Source organism: Amphiura filiformis, chromosome 5 (genome assembly GCF_039555335.1).
Source record: "Amphiura filiformis chromosome 5, Afil_fr2py, whole genome shotgun sequence".
Classification (NCBI taxonomy): Eukaryota; Metazoa; Echinodermata; class Ophiuroidea; order Amphilepidida; family Amphiuridae; genus Amphiura; species Amphiura filiformis.
In genome coordinates this window covers 6,240,971-6,263,292 of record NC_092632.1, presented here as the reverse complement: position 1 = coordinate 6,263,292, position 22,322 = coordinate 6,240,971, and the positions used below count along the sequence as shown (strand labels likewise).

At 36.9% G+C, this 22,322-nt stretch overlaps 1 protein-coding gene and 1 long non-coding RNA gene across 4 annotated transcripts in view; one reads left to right on the top strand and one right to left on the bottom strand.

Annotated features, from left to right (window-relative positions):
- LOC140152532 (uncharacterized) overlaps positions 1-18,476 on the bottom strand; it is a 31,363-nt gene extending 12,887 nt beyond the window's left edge. Inside the window, exons 1-2 of the long non-coding RNA XR_011859029.1 lie at positions 18,418-18,476; positions 17,924-18,045 (exon numbers count right to left, since the gene is read on the bottom strand). This is a non-coding gene — a long non-coding RNA (uncharacterized lncRNA). The remainder of the gene's footprint in view (positions 1-17,923; positions 18,046-18,417) is intronic.
- On the top strand, positions 1,035-21,375 carry LOC140152531 (uncharacterized). 3 transcript variants are annotated; one of them, XM_072174895.1, is made up of 9 exons: positions 1,035-1,695; positions 3,282-3,431; positions 13,648-14,148; positions 14,327-14,452; positions 15,747-15,866; positions 16,754-17,062; positions 17,858-18,061; positions 19,493-19,587; positions 20,299-21,375. In XM_072174895.1, exons 1-9 carry the CDS (start codon positions 1,251-1,253, stop codon positions 20,452-20,454), a joined length of 2,106 nt encoding a protein of 701 aa, XP_072030996.1. In that variant the 5' UTR covers positions 1,035-1,250; the 3' UTR covers positions 20,455-21,375. The 3 variants fall into 3 exon arrangements, with proteins under 3 accessions (XP_072030996.1, XP_072030998.1, XP_072030997.1); XM_072174897.1 differs by lacking the exon at positions 17,858-18,061; XM_072174896.1 differs by lacking the exons at positions 19,493-19,587; positions 20,299-21,375 and adding an exon at positions 18,418-18,536 and having other exon boundaries at positions 17,858-18,045.
- Positions 21,376-22,322: the final 947 nt, after the last annotated feature.

Sequence of the window (22,322 nt, the reverse complement as noted above, 5' to 3'; positions counted from 1 at the left end):
ACCTACAAAAGTATAGCTGTGATATTTGAATTCTTCTACACACTCGCTATGAAATGATCAATGCAATTTTTGCCAAAGCTCACAACATTCGCAAGATACTGTGAACTACCAAATTGCATTGAGTTTTACTTTAAAATAGTTGCTAACGTTAAAATACATGGGCATAGAATTATACGACTACGGTATACGACATGCCAATACCGATTTTACGCATGAATTGTAAATATTGCTAAATATAACAAGTTCAACGCAATTGTTTCTACACACCTATAGACTCGATCGTAGTCCACCGATGAAGACTGAACACGGTCAGTTTACAATGCAATTCAATTCAATGCCCTGTGCACGAGTCTAGAGCAATAAAAGGGAAATTCCCCCAAAACGGCAAGTGACGTAAATAAGGGTTGCTGAATTATATCACAAAAATAAATTCAGTGAATTAAAAGCAGAATATTGTGAAATAGCTGTTTGTTTGCAGAACAACGATGCATTCTGACTGTTCCTTTTCCACAAGCCAGTGCCTACATCTATTCTGAAATATTACGCGGGGGGAGCATTCACCTCAAAAACCCCAAGTTACGAGGACAAAATCAACTTTTGCGGCATTTTACTTAAGTTTTTTGATTTTGCACCCCCCGAAAAAATTTCCTGACGCCGCCACTGGGTCTGGAAATACACGTAGTTCTAGTTAGGGCGTAATCTACTTCATACATGAAGGCCTAGTACCATAGGCCTACAACTTACAAGGAACGCCTATGGTGAGCGGTAAGAAATTTTGAGCCATAAACGCGTTACGTTACGCTAAATAAAGTACTCGATACCCCAGCTGGACTTTTTTTTTTTTACTGGAACCAGATTTATATATATAACAACTTTGCTTTCGAGCATCATTATCATATAGCTGGGCATATGTGTTTATCAACTCTCAATATAAACCTTAACAGAATATAGAGCCCGGTTTAGAGCTACAAAGGAAAAAAAATCATGTACAAAAGTTGCGAAGGGGAAGGCAACACTGGTTTGCCATAAATGACAAGTGTTGGGAAAACCCAGATCTGAAACTGTGGCGATGCGATGTTGGAATTATCAATTTGAATGAGATCCACTCTTGTATACAGTACAGTATTCTACAACTTGTAATTGTGCCTTCATTGAACCTGAGACGAATATGTCTCAGATTGAACTTATCATAGACATCGTCTTGATCTGATTTAACATGTGTTAAAACATCGACGACGTGATAAAAAAAAATGGCAGATAGGCCTACCAGTAATAACAGTGCACCCACGGATATACATGATATACCTGGCACTAGTCAACCAGGAAGAGATATGCCGTCACAATCATTTATCATATTGAGGAAATCCAGAAAACGGAAGTATGATGATCCCGAAGATCACTGTTGCACCATGAAAAAGTGTAGTTACAGAGCAAATGTGATCAACATAGGAACAATAGAAAAACTGCGTGGTGAATATAACGCGTCCAGAGATGAAGCAAAAGGCAACGCATATCTTCGAAAATATATATCTCACAGTAGGGTAAAGAATGCCCATGGAAAAAGAAGAAATTCCACCTACCGATATTATGTACCGAATGGTGGTGAAGAGTACGCAGAGGTGTGTCAGAGGGCTTTCATGAAGATTTTTAACATCAAATCAGACAGGACAATAAGGAATGCTAGAGACTATAGTGGTAAGTACATATGTGTAAAATTATTATCGAGAACTCTAGTTTCGAATTTGAACACGATAGATTGTCGTTTGTCGGTAGATTAACGTTGTCAATTTATGCAACAGCTTGCAACGGACGTCATGCTTTTCGATTTTTACTCGATTTCGATAGCACAGGACTCTAGCCTCGAATGTGAATCGGTGAGCAAATTCGAACCTAAACTTATGGAGTAAAGCGAGTTTAGTAGGGCTCTAAACTTTCACACTTGTAGTCGGCTTCCAGTGTTGGCAGTAAAAGTTTTATTAACATGATATAAATTATTGATGAGATTCATCAGGATCGTTTAAAGTCAAGTGAATTATTAAGATTCTGGTAACAGATCCAAGAAAATGAAGAACTCACTTGATATACATGTATTTCGGTTCCAATCAGGAACCTTGTTCACTCTGCAATGACTGTAAAAAAATGTTTCTAGATGTCAGCAGACCCAAGTGGCTGTGATGACGTCGCCACTTTTGTTGGTTGCTGTTGTGAGATGATCTGGTCATAGATCATACTGCAGTTAGGGCCTACTGTCCGTTTTCCTATACACAATACACAGAGCTCTCACAATTCACGCGTGACCTCTACAAGTAGTGTATGTTAGAAGTAGGCCTATAGGCAATTGCCTAGTTAACGCCACTGTGTGAAAAATAACCGGGCAATATTTAAAGTATTCTCTGAAATTCTAGAAAATATAGTTTTGTAACATGTCCTAAATTTTAGCTAATTTAGGTGTTTGGAAATATTCGCACTTTGGTGTTTTAGTGTATGTTATAGGTAGGCCCCCCCTAATAGGACATTGCCTAGTTAACGTCACTGTGTGAAAAATAACCGGCCAATATTTAAAGTATTCTCTGAAATTCTAGAAAATAGAGTTTTGTAACATGTCCTAAATTTCATAGCTAATTTAGGTGTTTGGAAATATTCGCACTTTTGTGTTTTAGGAAGGATATGTAAACGACAGATAACACTAAAAAATATGAAGAAATTATTTCCAAACCGTGTTAAGTCTGCAAACCATTATGCTTCTCATTTTCAAGAACGTTGGTTAACAATAAGCACACTATTGTCTCATTTCGTAAACAAAAGCGCACACAATATTGTTACCTTGCGTTCGCTTTATAATCGTTCACCCAACTGAAACTATAATACCAGCTCATTGCTCATCACAAAGGTAAAACAGACACATGTGTGTGTGGATTTAACCAGAGAAGATCTGATGTAACATAGTTGAGCTCTTTTCAATGAGTGTTATCTTGGTTTAATAGCTTTTAATGGGGTTTAAGTCCTGCAAAGGTCGTGGTGAATTCTACTGTAAACATGACTGCACCATGAAAACATTTTATGATCAGATGATAGAGTCAAACTGCAAGGCTTTCAATATCGGAGACTCATAAATTTGTAAATAAACAAGCTTCAACCACAGATTCTACTCAACATGAACTTTTGAAGTAGTCCACTGGAACTGTGAACATGGCGAAGCCATAGCAATTTTAATTGAATAAATAATACCTTGATGACCATTGCCTGAATTTTGCTCCTTTATTTTGTGCCTTCTGATGCAGATAGTTTGAATTTGATGCCAAATCTGATCAGTCTCGCCCATCAGAGGATTTCACTACATACATTGGCAGAATCCCGACAACCAAACGCACCTGCGCAGGTAACATGCAGCTGTCCCAACTCAAAACCAATTACGTTTGCATCTGCTGCAAGTATGTATCGCATTGATTTCATATTTTCATATAATTTTTATGGTGGATGGGTGACAAAATTGTATAATCTATACGTTAAAAATCGTTAAGTATCATAACAGGCCACGGTAGGGATTATGGCTATCGTAATGAACCATCGCACCAATATGTTACTGTAACACGACATGTTCTTTTATATTAAATAATAATATACACAAGTCCAATACTGGGGTCCAATGTCTAAAGTACACCACGAAAAAAAATCAAATATGAATATCATCAATGTTTTTTATTTTCTCTCTCAATTTTCAAACTTCAAGTGACATATTTAAAAATCTACGTAACCTTTCAAGGTCATTATTATACATGTACAATTGTACGTCATATTGTTAAATACGTGTTATACAAATGAGAAAAATCATCCATTATGTAATTCCTTTAAGTTATTTATCTATTTTCATTATTAAATGTCATGCCCTGTTACTATATGGATGGCGGATACCTTCTAAAGGCGCCTAAGATAATACGCCTAACCTTAGACGTACAAGATGCAATCTTGAAGAATTTCGCGGTATACTTAAATCACGAATAAACGAATCACTGAGCCAGAAATCACAAACTGCAATCTTTAAGCGTATTCAATAACTGGCCAATTAAATCTTAGACGCCTAAGATTTTTCACGCCTGTGATTTTACACGCCAAAGATTTCTTTGACGTCTAAGATTGACCATTCAACGTGGCCTATAATAGTGGTGGACGGTATCGCGATTCGCCCAAAATGTACGACGCACAGTGTCGACTTCCTATACGATAAATATAAATTTAATACTCCGTTGGTGAGCGACGGGCGACTGGTATTTCACCGAACGCAAGAAAAGGAGTTCTATCTGATTGGCTAGCAATCGATCGCTTAGGTCGCTTAGTAGTCAACTGCAAACTCAAAACTGAGCAACGTGTTCAATTCGATTGAAATCGATATTCTATTATTGACGTAGATAAAGAGAGTGATAGTGTGTCAATAATGTACATTGTATTGCAGCTGGATTTTACATGCATTCTTTTATATAATTTTTTTTTCATAGAGTTGAATATGATCACAATTTTACTCAGGATTTCAAATTTTTACCCGCAAATTGCAGTTAAACATATCCACAGCAAAATACCGGTCCTCACTAATTAGTGTATTTAATTTCCAGTTAGTGTATTTAAGATAAAACCTGACAACAAATAAAATTTTCTTGCAATAGAAATATCATATGGGATACTGATATGGTAGGCCGCAACCGCCACAACGTGGAGCTGCTACGCGTAGCTGACTTTTTGCTCCGTGGAGCCAAATTGACCAATCATGATCATGTTAGAGTTTTTCATTACTCGGAGGTAAAACTGACTAATTAAGTACGACTTACTCATTACGTGAAGCGAATTTATTCATTAAGAATTTGCCAGACGAGCGTCACGTAGTTGCAAGATATCCTCGGTCACGAAAGTTATGATTCAAAAAGTAGTTTATGAAAAGTACGAACTGACTTATTATTAAGATGGACATGCACTCATAAGAAACTCATACAGTATTGTACATAACTATATAGCTAGGCAGAGTGGTGGTAAACTATGCACACAGTTCTGCGATCTGCAGTGTATCGCCGGGAGCTAATTTGTATAACTTGCGCGGTGTCCCTGCGGAATTCGACCTTCAGCAAACTGCAAACCAGTTCGGATTTACTTTATATACTAGTAGTAGGCCATACATACTGTAGTTACTGTCCGTTTTCCTATACACAATACTCGGTGCGCTCACCATTGACGCGTGACCTCTACAAATAGTGTATGTTAGAAGTATAGACCATTGTCTAGTTGACGTCACTGTGTAAAAAATAACCGGCCAATATATAAAGCATTTTCTGAAATTCTAGAAAATATAGTTTTGTAACATGTCCTAAATTTTTAGCTAATTTAGGTGTTTGGAAATATTGGTACTTTAGTGTTTTAGGAAGGATATGTAAATGACAGATAACACCAAAAAATATGAAGAAATTATTTCTAAACCGTGTTAAGTCATTAAGCTTCTCATTTTCAAGAACGCTGGTTAACAATAAGCAGACTATTGTCTCATTTCGTAAACAAAAGCCCACAGTATTGTTACCTTGCGTTCGCTTTATAATCGTTCACCCAACTGAAACTATAATACCAGCTCATTGCTCATTGCACAGGTAAAACAGACACAAGTGCAGTGTGTATTTAACCAGAGAAGATATGATGTAACATAGTTGAGCTGTTTTCATTGAGTGTTATCTTGGTTTAATAGCTTTTAATAGGGTTTAAGTCCTTCAAAGGTCGTGGTGAGTTCTACTGTAGACATGACTGTATCATGATTATTTTAAAGTCAACAACATTCAAAAATATGATCACCGTGATAGTATGAGAGTATCAGTACCGTGGGTGTCAGTGATCCTGGCCTGACACAGTAGACAAACAAACAAACACGCCACACACATGACACATGCATGCAAGGTAACATTGACTATACACTAATCAAACAATGGTATTGATCCTGTACAACTGGTCGTGGTTTATTTACAATCGATTCATTTAAAATCCCCATAGTAAACATTAATTTTGGCAAGAGTTTTCTCTCTCTGACGAGGATGCATCTACTGGCTCCGCGTAATGAAAATATTTCACATGATTGGTCAATTTAGCTCCGCGAAGCGAAAAGTAAGCTACGCGTAGCAGCTCCACGTTGTGGCGGTTACGGCCAGCCATATATTGATCATGCGAAAATCGTAAAACATAGAATAGAAACAGTCATACTGCAGTTACTGTCCGTTTTCCTATACACAATACACAGTGCTCTTTCCCATTGACGCGTGACCTCTACAAATAGCCCTACGTTAAAAGTATGGGGATATGACTAGTTAACGTCGCTGTGTGAAAAATAACCGGCCAATATTAAAAGTATTCTTCTAAAGTTCTAGAAAATATAGTTTTTAACATGTCCTAAATTTTTAGCTAATTTAGATGTTTGGAAATATTCGTACTTTGGTGTTTTAGTTAATGTTATAGGTAATAGTACATTGCCTAGTTAACGTCGCTGTGTGAAAAATAACCGGCCAATATTAAAAGTACTCTTCTAAAATTCTAGACAATATAGTTTTGTAACATGTCCTAAAATTTCAGCTAATTTAGGTGTTTGGAGAGGGTCGCACTTTTGTGTTTTAGGAAGGATATGTAAACGACAGATAACACCAAAAATATGAAGAAATTATTTCCAAACCGTGTTAAGTCAACAATCATTATGTTGCTCATTTTCAAGAATGCTGGTTTACAAAAAGCACGCCATTGTCTCATTTCGTGAACAAAGGTACACATACCATTGTTTCCTTTCGTTTCCTTTATAATCGGTTACCCAACTGAAGCTATAATACCAGCTTTATTGCGATATCGCACATGAAAACAGACACTTGTGCACAACCAGAGAAGATCCGATTTAATCAGTTGAGCTGTTTCAATGAGTGTTATCTTGGTTTAATAGCTTTTAATGGGGTTAAGTCCTGCAAAGGTCGAGATGAATTCTACTGAAGACATGACTGCATCATGTGTGGCAGGCTCTCAAAATCTCAAATTGTATGCTTAGCCTGAGTCGCACGGCCTATCTCGAACAAAATCACCATGCGTAGTTGTTGAAAAACGTGAGGATTCATCGTACTATCACGGCAATTTTTAACACGAAGATATAGGGATGATGACGGTGTGCGACGCTTTATAGACTTGCTATGTTATTTGGAGGAACACGACCAAAGTAACATCCCATTGAAGTAAATGCAGTATATATTAATTTGTTTAGTTTTTCTGCCCGAAAACTTCTAACATTTAAGGGCCTGTGCAATAATTATAAGCCGGGGTAATATTTCTAAATGGCGTGCCAAAAACTGCTTCCACCCCACCCCGGCTGGCCAAAAATGCTCGCCTCCCCCATTGTACCCTCCTCCGGTGCTCATAATTATTGCACAGCCCCTAAGAAACAAGCGCATGAAGAATATCTTGCAGCAGCCTGCACAATGCTTCTTTTGCCAATGCCGCTCGGGGTCAATTTTCTATTTAAAAAAATAATAAAAAGCGCAGTGATTTATAGTGCGCTACGCCTCAGCACACTTTACAGGTTGTCGCTGACCACAACGGCCCACATCATTCTACAAACCATTAAACAACAAATCAGGGACATTTGCTGCTTCAAGAGCGCACACCCTAGACATTTCACAAATAACCATCGCAACCAGGATCAGCTCCCCGAGTTTCGTAAGGGTTACAACGAGACAAATTAAATTAGCAGTGAGTTCCTTGTCCAGGGGAATTTCAAGCTAACTCAATTTTTCACGTGAAAGTACTAGGCACCGCCAGGGTTCGAACCCGCAACCTCTCGCACCATAGTCGAACGCTTTATCGATTGAGCTAACTTCACTGCTATATTCTTATATAGTGTTATTCTGACCATTTCCTTTACATTACGGTATTCTATATGTGATTCTCTGAACATTGATCATTTTAATATCTTTCAAAATATTATTATTTAATCATAATGGCTGATTTTCTTACCCTCACACCATTGCACACCGGTACAACTTATTTTACGTTTAGGCCTATTGTAGTGTATGGTTGATACAAATTGGGTCGGCGATTTGACACAATAGTTTCTGTCGGAATACCGTATGTTTAAAATTATTACGATAATGGCTCTCTAGGTAATCTAAAACCCGGAAAAGATAATAATAGAAAGGTGGTCCCCGAGAAGAAGTCTGACTGGTATTTATTTGCCCTTCGTTCTCTAGCGATCACATGACATACCCTATCAGATAGTATAGGTTACGAGCTGCTAATAGTTTATTTATTTATTTATTTATTTATTTATTTATTTATTTATTTATTTATTTATTTATTTATTTATTTATTTATTTATTTATTTATTTATTTATTTGTTCGTTATTTATTCAGGAAAATTCCATCAATACAAAAGTACTGGTCTCCCTGGAAGCCCTGATAACATACATAACATTCATATACAAATAACACTATATAAGAATATGAATAATTAATACACAAACATAGAAATATAGAACAAGTTCAAATTAACAAATTAATGAGGAAGTTAATAATAAGTTACTTGATGTCTTAAACACAAACAAAATGATAAGACATTCTTGAACTCATTCAAGCTTAGTGAATCCAAATTGGCACAGAGATTAAAAGGAAGTCTATTCCATGAAGTGGCAGCTTTATAATGAAATGTTCTCTGCCCAGAAGATAATTTCCACCTTGGAACAACCAATTTGTTATAAGATTGACTTCGAGTGTTCTTAGAATGTGTAGAGGAGTTGAAAGTAAATTGAGATGACAAATAATGTGGAGCAACCTTCTTTAAACAAAAAACTAAAATAAGTAACTGATTCTCCCACATACTATCAAGTTTAACCCAGTCCAGGTCGTTCATCATTTTATTATTATCGGTATTTTATTTATCACATATCGTGGCCAAACGGCCAAATTACATGTAAAATTACAATTTGAACATACATATAAACATTAAAAATATTAAACACTTTAAGAACTTTTAAAAGACATCAAAAATTGCATCAATAGGGAAAAAGTATTAGATCAGAAAAGCACCATATTGCACACAAATATTAATTTAACCAAAATACTATTGCACTTTGAAAAACATTAAAATATACTTAAATTCAAAACATGTCAAAAATATTATAACAATTGCACCAGACTTTAAATAGCAATCATGGCAATGAAGAACAATCCCAAGAGGAGATTACTGATTTAAAAGATTAACAAAATATGGGATAGGGCTCAGCCGAAAGCGCTCAGTCCTGGCACGGAATTGGGAGAAATTGTGAGAGTTGCGCAAATTGCGACCATGACTCTCAAGTCTGGTAGGAGTGATTAATGACTGTGTTCGTTCATTTTTAAGTAGCTCTTCAGCAAACCTACGACAGTGCACCACCCTCCTATCAGACAGGGAGTCAAATTTACAGTTGAGCAGCGCATCATGGTATGAACTGTAATTTCCTCCCAGGATTGTTCTACAGGCTCTTTTTTGAATAGGCTCAAGGTCTTTGGATTGTTTAATTGAAATACTAGAATGCCACACAACACTGGCGTACTCGAGAATCGGTCTACCATAACCACTGTAAACGACACTCACAGTCTAAACGCAGGACAACCGATTCTTTTGTTCTGCTTAGTCGCGCTAAAAGTCGATCGATACATGTTAAAATCAGCACAATTCCGAGATACACCTTTTTGCTATGAAATTTATTTTCTCGGTCAAATATAAAGCAAAATTTTTTTTTCTTCAGTAATGTCAAATAAAAACATAGTGCTTGGATGAACATTTTTTTAAAAATCCTGGTGTTAAAATTAAGCATCAAATTGTGTCTTTTAGTGTGATATTTTTGATTTTTATAGGCCTTTAGTTCGCCCGTGAGCTTTTTACAGAATTCATTTTTAGCGTCTCAAACTAATATAGTTTGCTAAAGAAAGATATTTCCCACCTCTGTAAAGCACATCGTGTGGGTCTATATATTATAGTTTTGTCAGAATTTCCGTTTTGATTCCATAATTTTTGACTACCAGTTGAAATATTTTCAAATCTACGCGTGAAATCTTCGGCTAATACTAGCATTGTGGATCGATATCTCTGGGTGCCCGGCCTGGATAGAGTGTTGCCAGAACTTCAATATAGCAAAGAAATTACCTGGTGTTTCAATTGTCATGAAGGTGACTGGGTATAGTGCCTTTAGTTTGTGTTTGTTTGAAATTGCTTAAACCCACCGAAAGTCATAATGAAGCAGCCAAAACAATACAAGGTTAAACATGGAAGTTTATAACAACCTATTATAATGACCTAAAGGAAAAATCATTTATGGCAACAATGAGCCTTGCATTGTAAGTCATGGTTAAAATGTGTTGAGTACCCACCCCACCCCCATAGGCCTACATAATATTACATACCGGTACCTTATAATATTTATATAGCACGGCTATAGCTATACATTTATAAAGTAGGTCCTATAGCGCTAAATTATGACAAATAGGCCTACACAAACCCGAACGCAAGTCTGAAGGGTGTAATGAAAATGCCAACCCGAGATGCCCGATGGGGGGGGGTCATTCAAAATTCACCTGGAGATAGGAGGGACAGAAAATTAAAATCCCTCTAATAACACGCGAATTTTTCTAGGTTTGGACAGTGGATTTTCCCATGGACCTCATCCTAGGTAAATAAACAAACAAACAAACAAACAAACAAACAGACAAAATGGTTTTCATAATCATGGAATCCATAGCCCCTAGGCCTATAAATTGAAATTGCAGGCTATCACGGGAGCAAATTTCCAAAATTCACCTCATTTACCAGAATTGGGGATTTGGGCTACCAAATCGCTGGTCAGGCAATCCTGGTTTTCAATGGAAAAGGGACCTGGTTGACAACAATTGAAATATCGATTAATTCAGCTGGTTGCTCTCAAGATAAAGTACTGATTTTGACATTTTCGGAGGATGAAGGGGAAAAGGGTAAAATAAAAACGGAAATTCTGACAAAACTATAATATATAGACCCACACGATGTGCTTTACAGAGGTGGGAAATATCTTTCTTTAGCAAACTATATTAGTTTGAGACGCTAAAAATGAATTCTGTAAAAAGCTCACGGGCGAACTAAAGGCCTATAAAAATCAAAAATATCACACTAAAAGACACAATTTGATGCTTAATTTTAACACCAGGATTTTTAAAAAATGTTCATCCAAGCACTATGTTTTTATTTGACATTACTGAAGAAAAAAAAAATTTTGCTTTATATTTGACCGAGAAAATAAATTTCATAGCAAAAAGGTGTATCTCGGAATTGTGCTGATTTTAACATGTATCGATCGACTTTTAGCGCGACTAAGCAGAACAAAAGAATCGGTTGTCCTGCGTTTAGACTGCTCAGCTCTTCACTATCAAAGCCAAACCTCTTGAGGGACCTTAGCATAAACAATCTCTTATTGGCTTTTTTAAAGCATGTTACTAACCTGCGTGTCCCACTTGAGGTTGTCCTGAAGATAAATACCAAGGACCTTAGCTTCCGTGACATATGACAGTGGTTCTGCGCCGATTCTCAAGTCGCCAGCCTGGGGCTTATTTTTACTGAAGCATACTTGGAGGATTTAATTTGAGCAAATTACCCTTGGACCACTCAGTAAACTGATCAAGATCAGATTGTAAAAAGCTTGAGGGTTGCGATCCATTTACATTCTCTGCAAATGTCAGGTCATCCACGTATTTCAAACAACTAGAAGTGGAATTTTTAGCAGCATCATTTATGAGAATCTGAAAACCAATGGGACCGAGTTTCGTGCCCTGAGGTACTCCCCCATGAAGTGGAACATAGTCTGAAAGAGTGTCATTAAAGCGAACACATTGCTGCCTATCATGAAGGAAATCACAAATCCATGGAACGATGGACCCACGGACTCCCAAGCGGATTATCTTATCAACAAGGATGGTATGGTCGACCAAGTCAAACGCTTTGGAAAAATCCGTTAGGACCACCGTTCCAACATTGTGACTTCCTTCTGCGCCTTGATGCAGATGGTGAAGAAGGCTAACAAGGTAATGGGATGTTGAAACACCTTTAACATTGCCAAATTGGCGCTCATCAATTTTATGCTGAATATCATCGAGAACCCACCCCGCAACAAAACCTTCGGCAACTTTAGCAAAACAGAGGTGAGTGACACTGGTCTCAGTTTTTCAATAGTGGGGGTGGGGTAGTTGCTTAGGAAAAGGCACAACTATTGCTTGTTTCCATCGTTTTGGAACTTTACCTTCAGAGTACGAACTATTTAATATATCAGTCAGGGGCACTCAGTTCATATGCAAACTCTTTTACTAACCGGGGAGGAATTTGATCAGGCCCCGCAGCTTTGGCAGGCTTCAGTTTTTACCAAGCTCAGCAAAAACCTCCCATGGATACAACTGAGGAGGTTTTCAGCAGATAAGTAAACAGGCAGATGACTAAAATTTAAAGGGTCAAGGCCCTCAGATACCTGAGCAAACTTGGTATTGATGGCATTAGCTTCACCTTCAACTGGTGTTCTTATGTCTGCAGAAAGTAAAATACGGGCAAGTCTATTCTGTAGAATCTGAAGCTCATTTATGTGACAAGCACTAACATTTGACCAAACAGAGCTGCAGTAGTCAAAGTGAGGAAAGACAAGGGCTTGGGCAAGTGTTTTAACTGATCTAAAAGGAAGATACGTTTTACTCTACAAATAATACCAATACGTTTTGATACATTTGAAGAAAGATAACTAACATGCTCATCCCAAGTAAGATGTGGATCAAATGTAACTCCTATATACTTATACCTATCAACTCTTTCAATGCTCACACTTTTATAAATGAGGGATATGTTTTTATAATTAATTAAAGCTTGCCTTGTTCCAAACAACATTAACTTAGTTTTCTTAGTATTTAGATTTAAATGATTAGACTGAAACCAGTCAGCAATTTTCTTTAAATTTGCATTAAGATTATTTTCCAGAACAGTGGGGTCAGATGAGCTTACTAAATGAGTATTATCATTTGCATACATCACACACTTACAACTACTACTTACGGCTTCTGTTAATGAATTCACAAATATTATAAATAATAAGGGTCCCAATATTGAGCCCTGTGGAACACCAATATCAATATTTTTAAAGTTTGATAGAGAAGAATTTATATTTACAGCTTGAGATCTACCATTAAGATAAGATGTCATGTTAGTTGTCAAGTGTTTTTGTGATCTTTCTAATTTGCAATACCGTCCGCCACTAACTTTGGTCAATCTTGGACGTATAAGAAAATCTTACGCGTCTACAATCTTATGCGTCAAATATTTCATTGGTCAATAATTAAATACGGTTAAGATGATTGGTTTGGGATATCTGGCCCTGTGATTCGTTGATTTAAGTCAACCGCGAAATTCTTTGACGTCCAAGATTGCATCTTGGACGTCTAAGGTTAGGGGTATTATCTTAGGCGTCTTAGAAGGTATCCACCATCCATATGTCATGTATGTTGCTAGTGTGCGAATCTGCCATTTTTCAATCAATATGTTGTAAGTTAATATATGAGTTCATGTGCTTACATAGTCATGCTTTGTAAATACAACAACTTTTACACTGATTCTAGGCGAAACATTGGAGCAGTTTAAAAAGGTGACAAACTGGTCACGTTTTAGACTACAAGGAGACACATTGAATGTGTTGTTTAATGAAGGCTATAACTCAATAATAGCACTACAAGTACTTATGGAACAAGATCTCATGACTTTGGGTCAGAAACACACAATCAATATGGGTCAACTATCGTTGCTCAGAAGCTTTGTTCAAAGTTTGCACTGTGAGCAACATCCACCTGATCAACTACATGTGCATGAAGAAGAGAAGGCCGAGTCAGATACTGATTCAGCAGAACCTGGAGACGACGACATACTGCAAGAAAGAGAGGATGAGTCTGCTTTGCAGGGAATGGAATCTGAAGACGAAGACATTCTACAATACCCATCTGCACCAGATGCCACTAGTACTCATCAAAGCAAAGACATGCTTCTTGGTAATGATAGTAATCCTGAAACTGGTACATTCTGTGGTGTCGCTCCTGCAACTACTTCGAAACTCCATCACGTGCCAGGTTTGTTTTCCTTTGTTACTTTTTATTTTCAACATGAACATGTTGAATTGTTTAACATTTAATATTTCGCTGGTTATGTCAAAACAGTCGAATTGTACATTTTTATCAAATTTAAAAAGATTTTCTTATTTGCATTAGATGTAATATTTTACGACTTATATATTTGTTTGCATCATAGAATCCTCTAGGTGCCAGTGTGGAACATGCGGCAAGACATTTACAACAGCACAAGAAGCAGCAGAATGCGGCCAAACGCACCTTTCGATGTTGGAGACACCTCAAGTTAGACAAGGTCTTAGAGAAGGTCAGTCCATATGCAATTGGATGCAGAACGTTTTGTCAACCTTTGCATGTATTATTAGTTTATTTTGTCATGACCTGCATGACAGTCAAGGGTGAAAAGGATGTCAAGGGTGAAAAAAAATTGTCACAGTTAGTGAAGAAAAATTAACCTCATATAGCTTTTAAATTGCACATTACTCCTTTTTGAAACACGCTTATTTTAGCTTCGAACTGGGGTCGATCCTTCATGTAATTATTTCGTGTAATCTAATCCTAACTCTAACCCTAATCCTAACCCTAACCCTAAGCCTAATCCTAATCATAACCCTAATCCTAACCCTAACCCTAATCCTAACCCTAATCCTAACCCTAAACTAACCCTAACTCTAATCCTAACCCTAACCCTAATTTCGTGTAAAATTACATGAAGGAATAACCCGAACTGGTAAGTATTTTATACGCATTTGTTCGTCAAAAGTTATTCTGTGAGCGAAAACACTTCAAAGATTTTTACCAGAGTCCACCCCAATGTCAAAAGAACTGATGTGAGCCATACATGCGGGTTGAATCTGGCTGGGTTTTTTTTTGTGAGATATCCTCACATGAATCTATGTATTGAAGAAAATAATCACAAGACGCTACGTGCTAAAAACTCACCATTTACGTAACCAGTTGCGGGAGGGCAGAGTGACCCCTGAAAAAAAAAATGAAAGAGAAGAGTGCCCGTCCAACAAAAAATGAAAGTGAAAATCAGGAAGGCATAGGAAAAGGGGCAAGGAGCCCGTTTCCTACCAAAATTCACCCCGATCATGGACTAAAATGAATGTAAAATACCACATTTTCACGCTACGTGTGCATATTGTCCTAATAAAGTCGTTTTTGGAAGTTAGAAGACTTTGTTTAGTACAGTCTCTCAGAACAAACGGTAGGCCTATATGTACATACCGGGTCAAATTGATAATTTTTCCCGTCTTTTCCCCCGAATGTTTGTATTTGGCCCCCCTGACCAAGAAAGCTTTAGGTGCTACAAAACGTAAAAATATGGACAACATTCGTTTCATGAATCCCAATACAAATTGTTAAAAATATAGAACTTTACGATAAAAAAAAAAAAAGTCTCACCGAGGTGTAAAAGAATTGTCTCGCCGGGTTTTAAAAAAAAATGCTTTCAGCGAGGTGCTAAAAAAATTGCTTCACCTAGGGGCTAAAAAAATTATCACGACCCCAACTACCCAGCCCCCTTGATATCTAATGATGCGTCCCTAATATGATTTTAAACCATGTATAGCATAATTTATTTTCGTCACTCTCTGCAGATCCAGTGACTGGTAAATCTGAATTGCCAATTCTCTCACCTGCTGGTGTCAAACAAGTACTTGGTGGATCTCCTGCGCCAGATTCTACTCCACAACGTCCTGTTGAACAAAGAACGAATGGTAAGTGGTTATACTACAAAACCATTATGTCAGAGAGTAACTTCTGAAAACCAACTGAAATAAATGCTCTTAACATTGCAAATTTTTTATGATAATGTACTTATGATATGATTATGATATGCATTTGTTTCAGTGCCTTCGTTTTATTTTATGTCTATGACAAACACTCTGAATGAATGAGATGCATATGGAACCCAAATAAAATATACAACATGAGAAGAAAAGCATTTTAACCATTTCCAATTTTTAACAATTGAATTGAATTGAAAATACTTAAATGTATACCTTTGACAGTTGTGTGTCTTTTTATTTAAGGTTTATTCATGGGTCACCATGACAAAAAATTGCATGTCACTATGACAATCATATCCATGAATTAATGAAACATCTCAGGCATCTAATTGTGCAGAACATAGTTTTTATGTTGGTTTTTCAGAAGTATCTAAGGAATTAAAGTTTTGACGATAGCTTCCAAGGGGGAAGCTAGTTTCCGGATATTGTTTGTGATATGTTATATGATCATACGTCCGGGTGAACTAACAAAATCAATTCATTTAAACTTAACTTATACCAAAGATCTTTCCTTATACCGTTAGTTTCCTTTTCTCAAGTCAATAATTCGAAGGTTCCGCGTGTAAAGCTTCATTTCTGTACACATCCCTACCTACCTACCTACATACCTACCTACCTACCTACCTACCTACTTACCTACCTACCTACCTACCTACCTACCTACCTACCTACCTACTTACCTACCTACCCTAATGGCTTTTTATGTTACGCCCATCAAACAATTTTTAGGCCTTAGGATGAATCTGATATCTATCAGATATATAATCTATATGGTGAATACATATTATTAATGCATGAAATGATTATCGTTTCAGTTTCAGTAAACAGGGGGAAACCATCTGCTTATAACGGGCTAACGGACAGAAACTCACCCAGAAGTGATAACTTGATGATGATGCCTCCTCCTCTACCACCCGCTGCTGTTACAACCACATATTATACTAAATCATCACAATCAGCAATAATATCAGGAAATGCATCGGTGTGTATTCAGAGTTCACAGAATACTTTGCTTAATGGTACAACAGCTGAAAATCACCATTTAACACACATGGGAATGACACATTTCACCAGTGTACCAGTTGTTCACACTTCGAGTTTGCCAAGTCCAGACATATTCGGAGGTAAAGAAATCGTTGGCATATGAATACTTCTTTATTAAACACTGATCACTAAAACAATTACGATGTATGGTTTGTGTTCGATCAAAAAATCTTCGTAGTACGAGTAGATAACTTAAAGGATGACTCCGGCAATCACAACATTATGCCTTATATGTTAGAAAAATAATTATCAAGCACGAATCACATGGTTTTATTTAAAACAAACTCATATTGACCATAAAAATGATGATAGAAACAGCCGGCTTTCAACACGCGATATTCAAAATTCCCGCGCCGAAATATGTCCAGTGCAATGACGTCGTGGTTATTTATGCTCAATTGTTGTCAGCCTTCATTGTATTACAGCAATCTCTGCGCCCGGGACTTTTGAATATCGCGTGTTGAGAGACGGCTGTTTTAATTCGTTTTTATGGTCAATATGACTTTGTTTTAAATAAAACCTCGTGATTCATGCTTCACAATTAATTTTCTAACATATAAAGCATAATGTTGTGATTGCCGGAGTCATCCTTAAAACATTTTACGAACACTAGAATTGCAAAATTCTACATACTCATCCTGCATTTCAGTATACATCTATTTTTATACATTTCTTTCGCTTGTACATCCTGAACATTAGGATACTGACTTTGGCCAAAAATGGAGCTTGTGTTTCCTGCCCTTGTATTTTGATGCAACTCTCCTGTCTGCCTACACACATTATCTCAATTCCATCATAACCATATTGCACTGAGGATCTCGTATGGTGAATGAATACATATCATTAATGTATGATTCAAATGATTATCGTTTCAGTTTCAGAAAACAACGTCAGGGAAAAACCATCAGCTTATAACGTGCTAACATTTGGCAGAAACTCACCCAGAATTGATAATTCAATCACGATGCCCCCGCCTCAACCACCCGCTACGTTTAATAGATTACAACCAGCTATAATATCAGGAAATGCGTCGTTATCTGATCATAGTTTGCAGAATACATTGCTTAAGGGTAGACGAGGTATTGTTGGTCGAAACAACCTAAATATCGATTTTCAATATATAGATCAATATATTATTGAAAAATAAAACCTTGATGTATTGTTTTGTAAAAGTTCATTCTGCAAATCATATACTTTGCAAACTTGCTTAATTTATTGTTGTTAATGAGTTATGTACGTTTGACAAAAGTGTTGTTGTTTCAGCCCTCTTTACAACGTAACTCAAGAACCGCAGCACCTATGAAAGTATATCTGTGATATTTTAATTCTTCTACACACTCGCTATGAATTGAGCAATACAGTTTTGCCAAAGCTCACTACCATTCGTAAGATGTTGTGAACTACCAAATCACAACAGTTTAAAATAATTAATAACCTTAATAGTGCAACAGTTGAAAATCTGCATTTGTCACATGAGGGAATGGTAAATCATACCAATGTACCAGCTGTTGACCCTTCTAGTTCAGCTTAGTTCGTCAAATCCTGACATTTTCGGCAGTGGCGTAGTGTCATAGAAAACATATAAATAATTATAATATGTTAAACATCAATCACTAGAAAATATGTATCTTATGGTTTTTGTTCGTTCTAAACCTCTATACATTGTTTCCTTTGATCAATTTTCAAAACAGTCAACTGTTTTCATTTGTAAAATTTCATGTAAACAAATCCAATTGATTATTTGGTAAAATTATGTTAAATATACCTAACAATGACGTTTCGTGCTACATCGTAGCACTTTCTCAAATCGACTGACCAATTCTCCCAGTCCTCCTCGTCTGCTTCCTGTCGGTGGCGCTGTTTTAGGTGGTTTTAGGAGTTGGTCATAGATGTGCGGCGGGAAGTGATTTCCTTCATCCCGGTTGAGTATGTTGGGCCCCCTTTTCCGTATCCAAATCGCTTCTTTTATGTGTCTGACTTCTATTTCTGTTTTGCTCTCTGTCCTTTATGCTCGCGTCATCCCAATTGATCACATGATTGTCCTTCGCTACATGGTCAGTAATAGCGGATTTGTTGACCTCTCCGGTGACCGAGGCCTTCCTCTGAGCTGTATAAGCCTATAGTTGAGGCTTTTTCTGCTTCGGTTTTGTGTTATTTTAGCCGCGTACCTAGCACTCTATAGGTTTCACCCATGTCGGTGTTTTCACAGTTGCGACATGGGATTTCGTAAACGCATTCGGCTGTTTATAATGAATCGCGTTTGTCCTTTGGGCGGACCAGAATGTTTCTTAATGTCTGGCGGTGTGGCTTAAATGATGTTTGAATGCCATGCTTATTGAATATCCTCCTGGCACGCTGCGAAAGCCCCTCTTTGTAGTGGAGGACGACCATTTGCGAGTTCCCAAAATATCTTGTCGCTATAGTGTAATTTGTATGCAATCGTCACAACTCGTAAGGTTTGAACATATATAATTTGAATTACTTACAATCGAACGTGATACTTCTTTTAGATGATATGTTGATAGAAGCCTGCAAAGCTGGGAATACTATAAAAGTTCATGAATGTCTTCGTCAAGGAGCACTAGTCAACACAAGCGTAGGATTGGTAGGTAGTTAGTTTGATATTAGTATGATATATTTGTTAGTTTGTCAATTACATAAATGATATGCATCTCTTTAATCGCTGTTAAGAGAAAAATCTACTTTCCCTGAAACAAAATCAAGATTAATTCCTGGAATTTGCATGGGGTTTATTTTACTATTTATTTCGGTCTAAAGCCTTTTCAGTATGCTAAAACCTAATAAACTGCACACTTTCGGGCCTCATAACTGCTCAATTGTTGGTCTAAAGTATACAAAAGTATACATGTTTAGAATGGCAAAGACTTGATAAATGCATCTGTGAGGTCGAATTTAGGCCAAAACGCTAATTTTTGGCCCTAAATCCCCCAAAACGGGTTTTTTTGGTTAATTTTTAAAAACTATATAAAAATATCTAGGAGCCGTTTTTTTTTATTATTACTTTTTTTAAATTTTGACCAACTTCATTACAAATATTTGAAATTTGGGCAAAAATCGGGCTTTTGTGATGATTTTTTTTTAATTAAGCATTTTTTGACCATTTTTGGTGCAAATTTCTCAAATTTGGTCAAATCTGTTTCTTGCTAAACATTGAATTAGGCTTTGTTCAAATGTTACTGCACGTTATTAAAATTCAATTAAAAAAGAACTATGTTTACAAATGGATGATGTGATTCTGAAAGCTGTATTCATGACGTGTGTGAATTTTGTGTTTCTTTTGTTTCATTCCTAACAGCATCAGCGTACTCCGCTTCACATGGCTGCTACGGAAGGATATCAAGAAGTGTGTAATTTGCTGCTGAATGCAGGTGGAAATGTGCATAGCAAAGACAAGGCATGTACAACACCATGGAATATAAACAATAACTGCAACTTGTTAAATAGAAAATGAACTGCTAAGATAAGTTTTGAATTTCCTTTTCAACAGAGGAAAACATTTGATATGAACATGTAATCAGCATAAATTCACTCCACTAAATACAGGGTGTCCCAGAATGATCTGTACCGGGAAAGATGGAATTTTTTAGGTATGAAGGGCATGTTATATGTTCATATTGTTTTACATTTTAAGTTTTACATATATTTAGCTTTCTCAGATTTTTTAGATTTTAAAAATTGGACGTTTCTAGTAGAAGTTATAGAAGATTGCGTAAAAATGGTGAATTCTAAGTTTTGACAACGCAACCTATTTTGAAAATCTGTAACATTACTAACCGTTCAGCACAAAGTTATTTGGAAAAAGTTATGCAGGTATTTTAGTTGTGCCCTGTTCATATTTCCACTAAATAGCCGATATCTATCTATTATTTATGACGTTACGAAGCAATCATTACATGGAATTAAGGATTTGCGGCCTAATCCCATTCTCTCTTTGGCGGTAGTTTTAGTTATTGTGGTGTGAGGTCCATGTAATTTGAAATGCTTGCAGAGGTCGAACTGGTTGTGGTACAGAAAAGATGGCTCCTCAATTTATTGTGCAGCAGCGTAGATTCCTTTCAAAAACTTACTGGCAAACCGGCAGCTATGTTGAGACGCAAAGAAGATTCATTAGACGATTTCCGCGAGCACGCGTTCCAGTCAAAGGAGCGATAGTGTATAACGTAAAGAAGTTTGACGAGCACAGAACTGTCAGGAATCGGCAGAGTGAAGCTTCAGGTGCTCGTAAGACTGTAAGAACTAGAGCGAAGATTGCAGCTGTCTGGCAAGCTTTAAGGCCCAACCCCAACAGTAGTTGTCGTCGAAATGCTGTGCCAAACATCCCACGTTCTTTATTTAATCGTATCGTGCCATTTTCAAGGGTATGCGAGTCGTTTGCGCTGAAAATGAAAAGCAGTTTTTTTTTTTTTTTACATTATTGCATGCCACGCCAAAACAAATAAAGGTAGCGTGCTGAAATTCACAGAATAAGTAGGAGACATGTCCAGCATTATAATGCATGTATCAAAAATAGATACACTGCCCGTCTTCTATTTTTAGTTATTTTTGCAAACACGGTACAAATCATTCTGGGACACCCTGTATATGGCTGTCATACATAAAACGTTAACACGAAGATGCTTTTTGGACCAAAGCTGCAGAAGACGTTTTCATAAAAATGTTTTCTATTAAATATGCATTGCAGTGTGGTGTGCCCTGAGTAATTTAATTTGATTATTCACCTTTGTTTACAATTTAGATTATTTCATGAGATGGGAAACCCCCTTACACAAAACAAGAGTTTGTGTGTTATGACATGTTTTAGGGAAAACCCCTTTGGGTACAGTAAACAAAGTCAGTCAGAGTTATTAATATCATAGGGGATTCCCATTGCTTAATCATAGTGCATTGCTTAGTGTTAACTGGGGAAACGTAGATGACATCGTGTGAAATCACCCACAGGAAGTGTTGTAATGTGACAGAATGGTCTATTAATAGATCGTGGGTATTTTGATGAATACAAAAGTCGAAAAGAAGTGAGTTTGCTCTTTGCAGAATAACATGAGAGATTGTAGATTCTACATGTGTGTGTTGGTCGTCATTGTGCTAAATTTTAACCAGTTTACATAGCCAATAATGTGCTATTTTAATACAGCAACGAAGGAGAGTTTGAGAGACTTGCTGGAGTATGGTTTATAAAACAACAATGCTGACAGGCTCAAATCATTCACTTCTTTATATTCACTCCCCGATTTGCTTCAAGGAATTCCGCGACAAGGTTTCCAAATTGTCCACCATTGCCTCTTGTCATTTACCATGCCAAAGACGAAATGTCTTGGGACC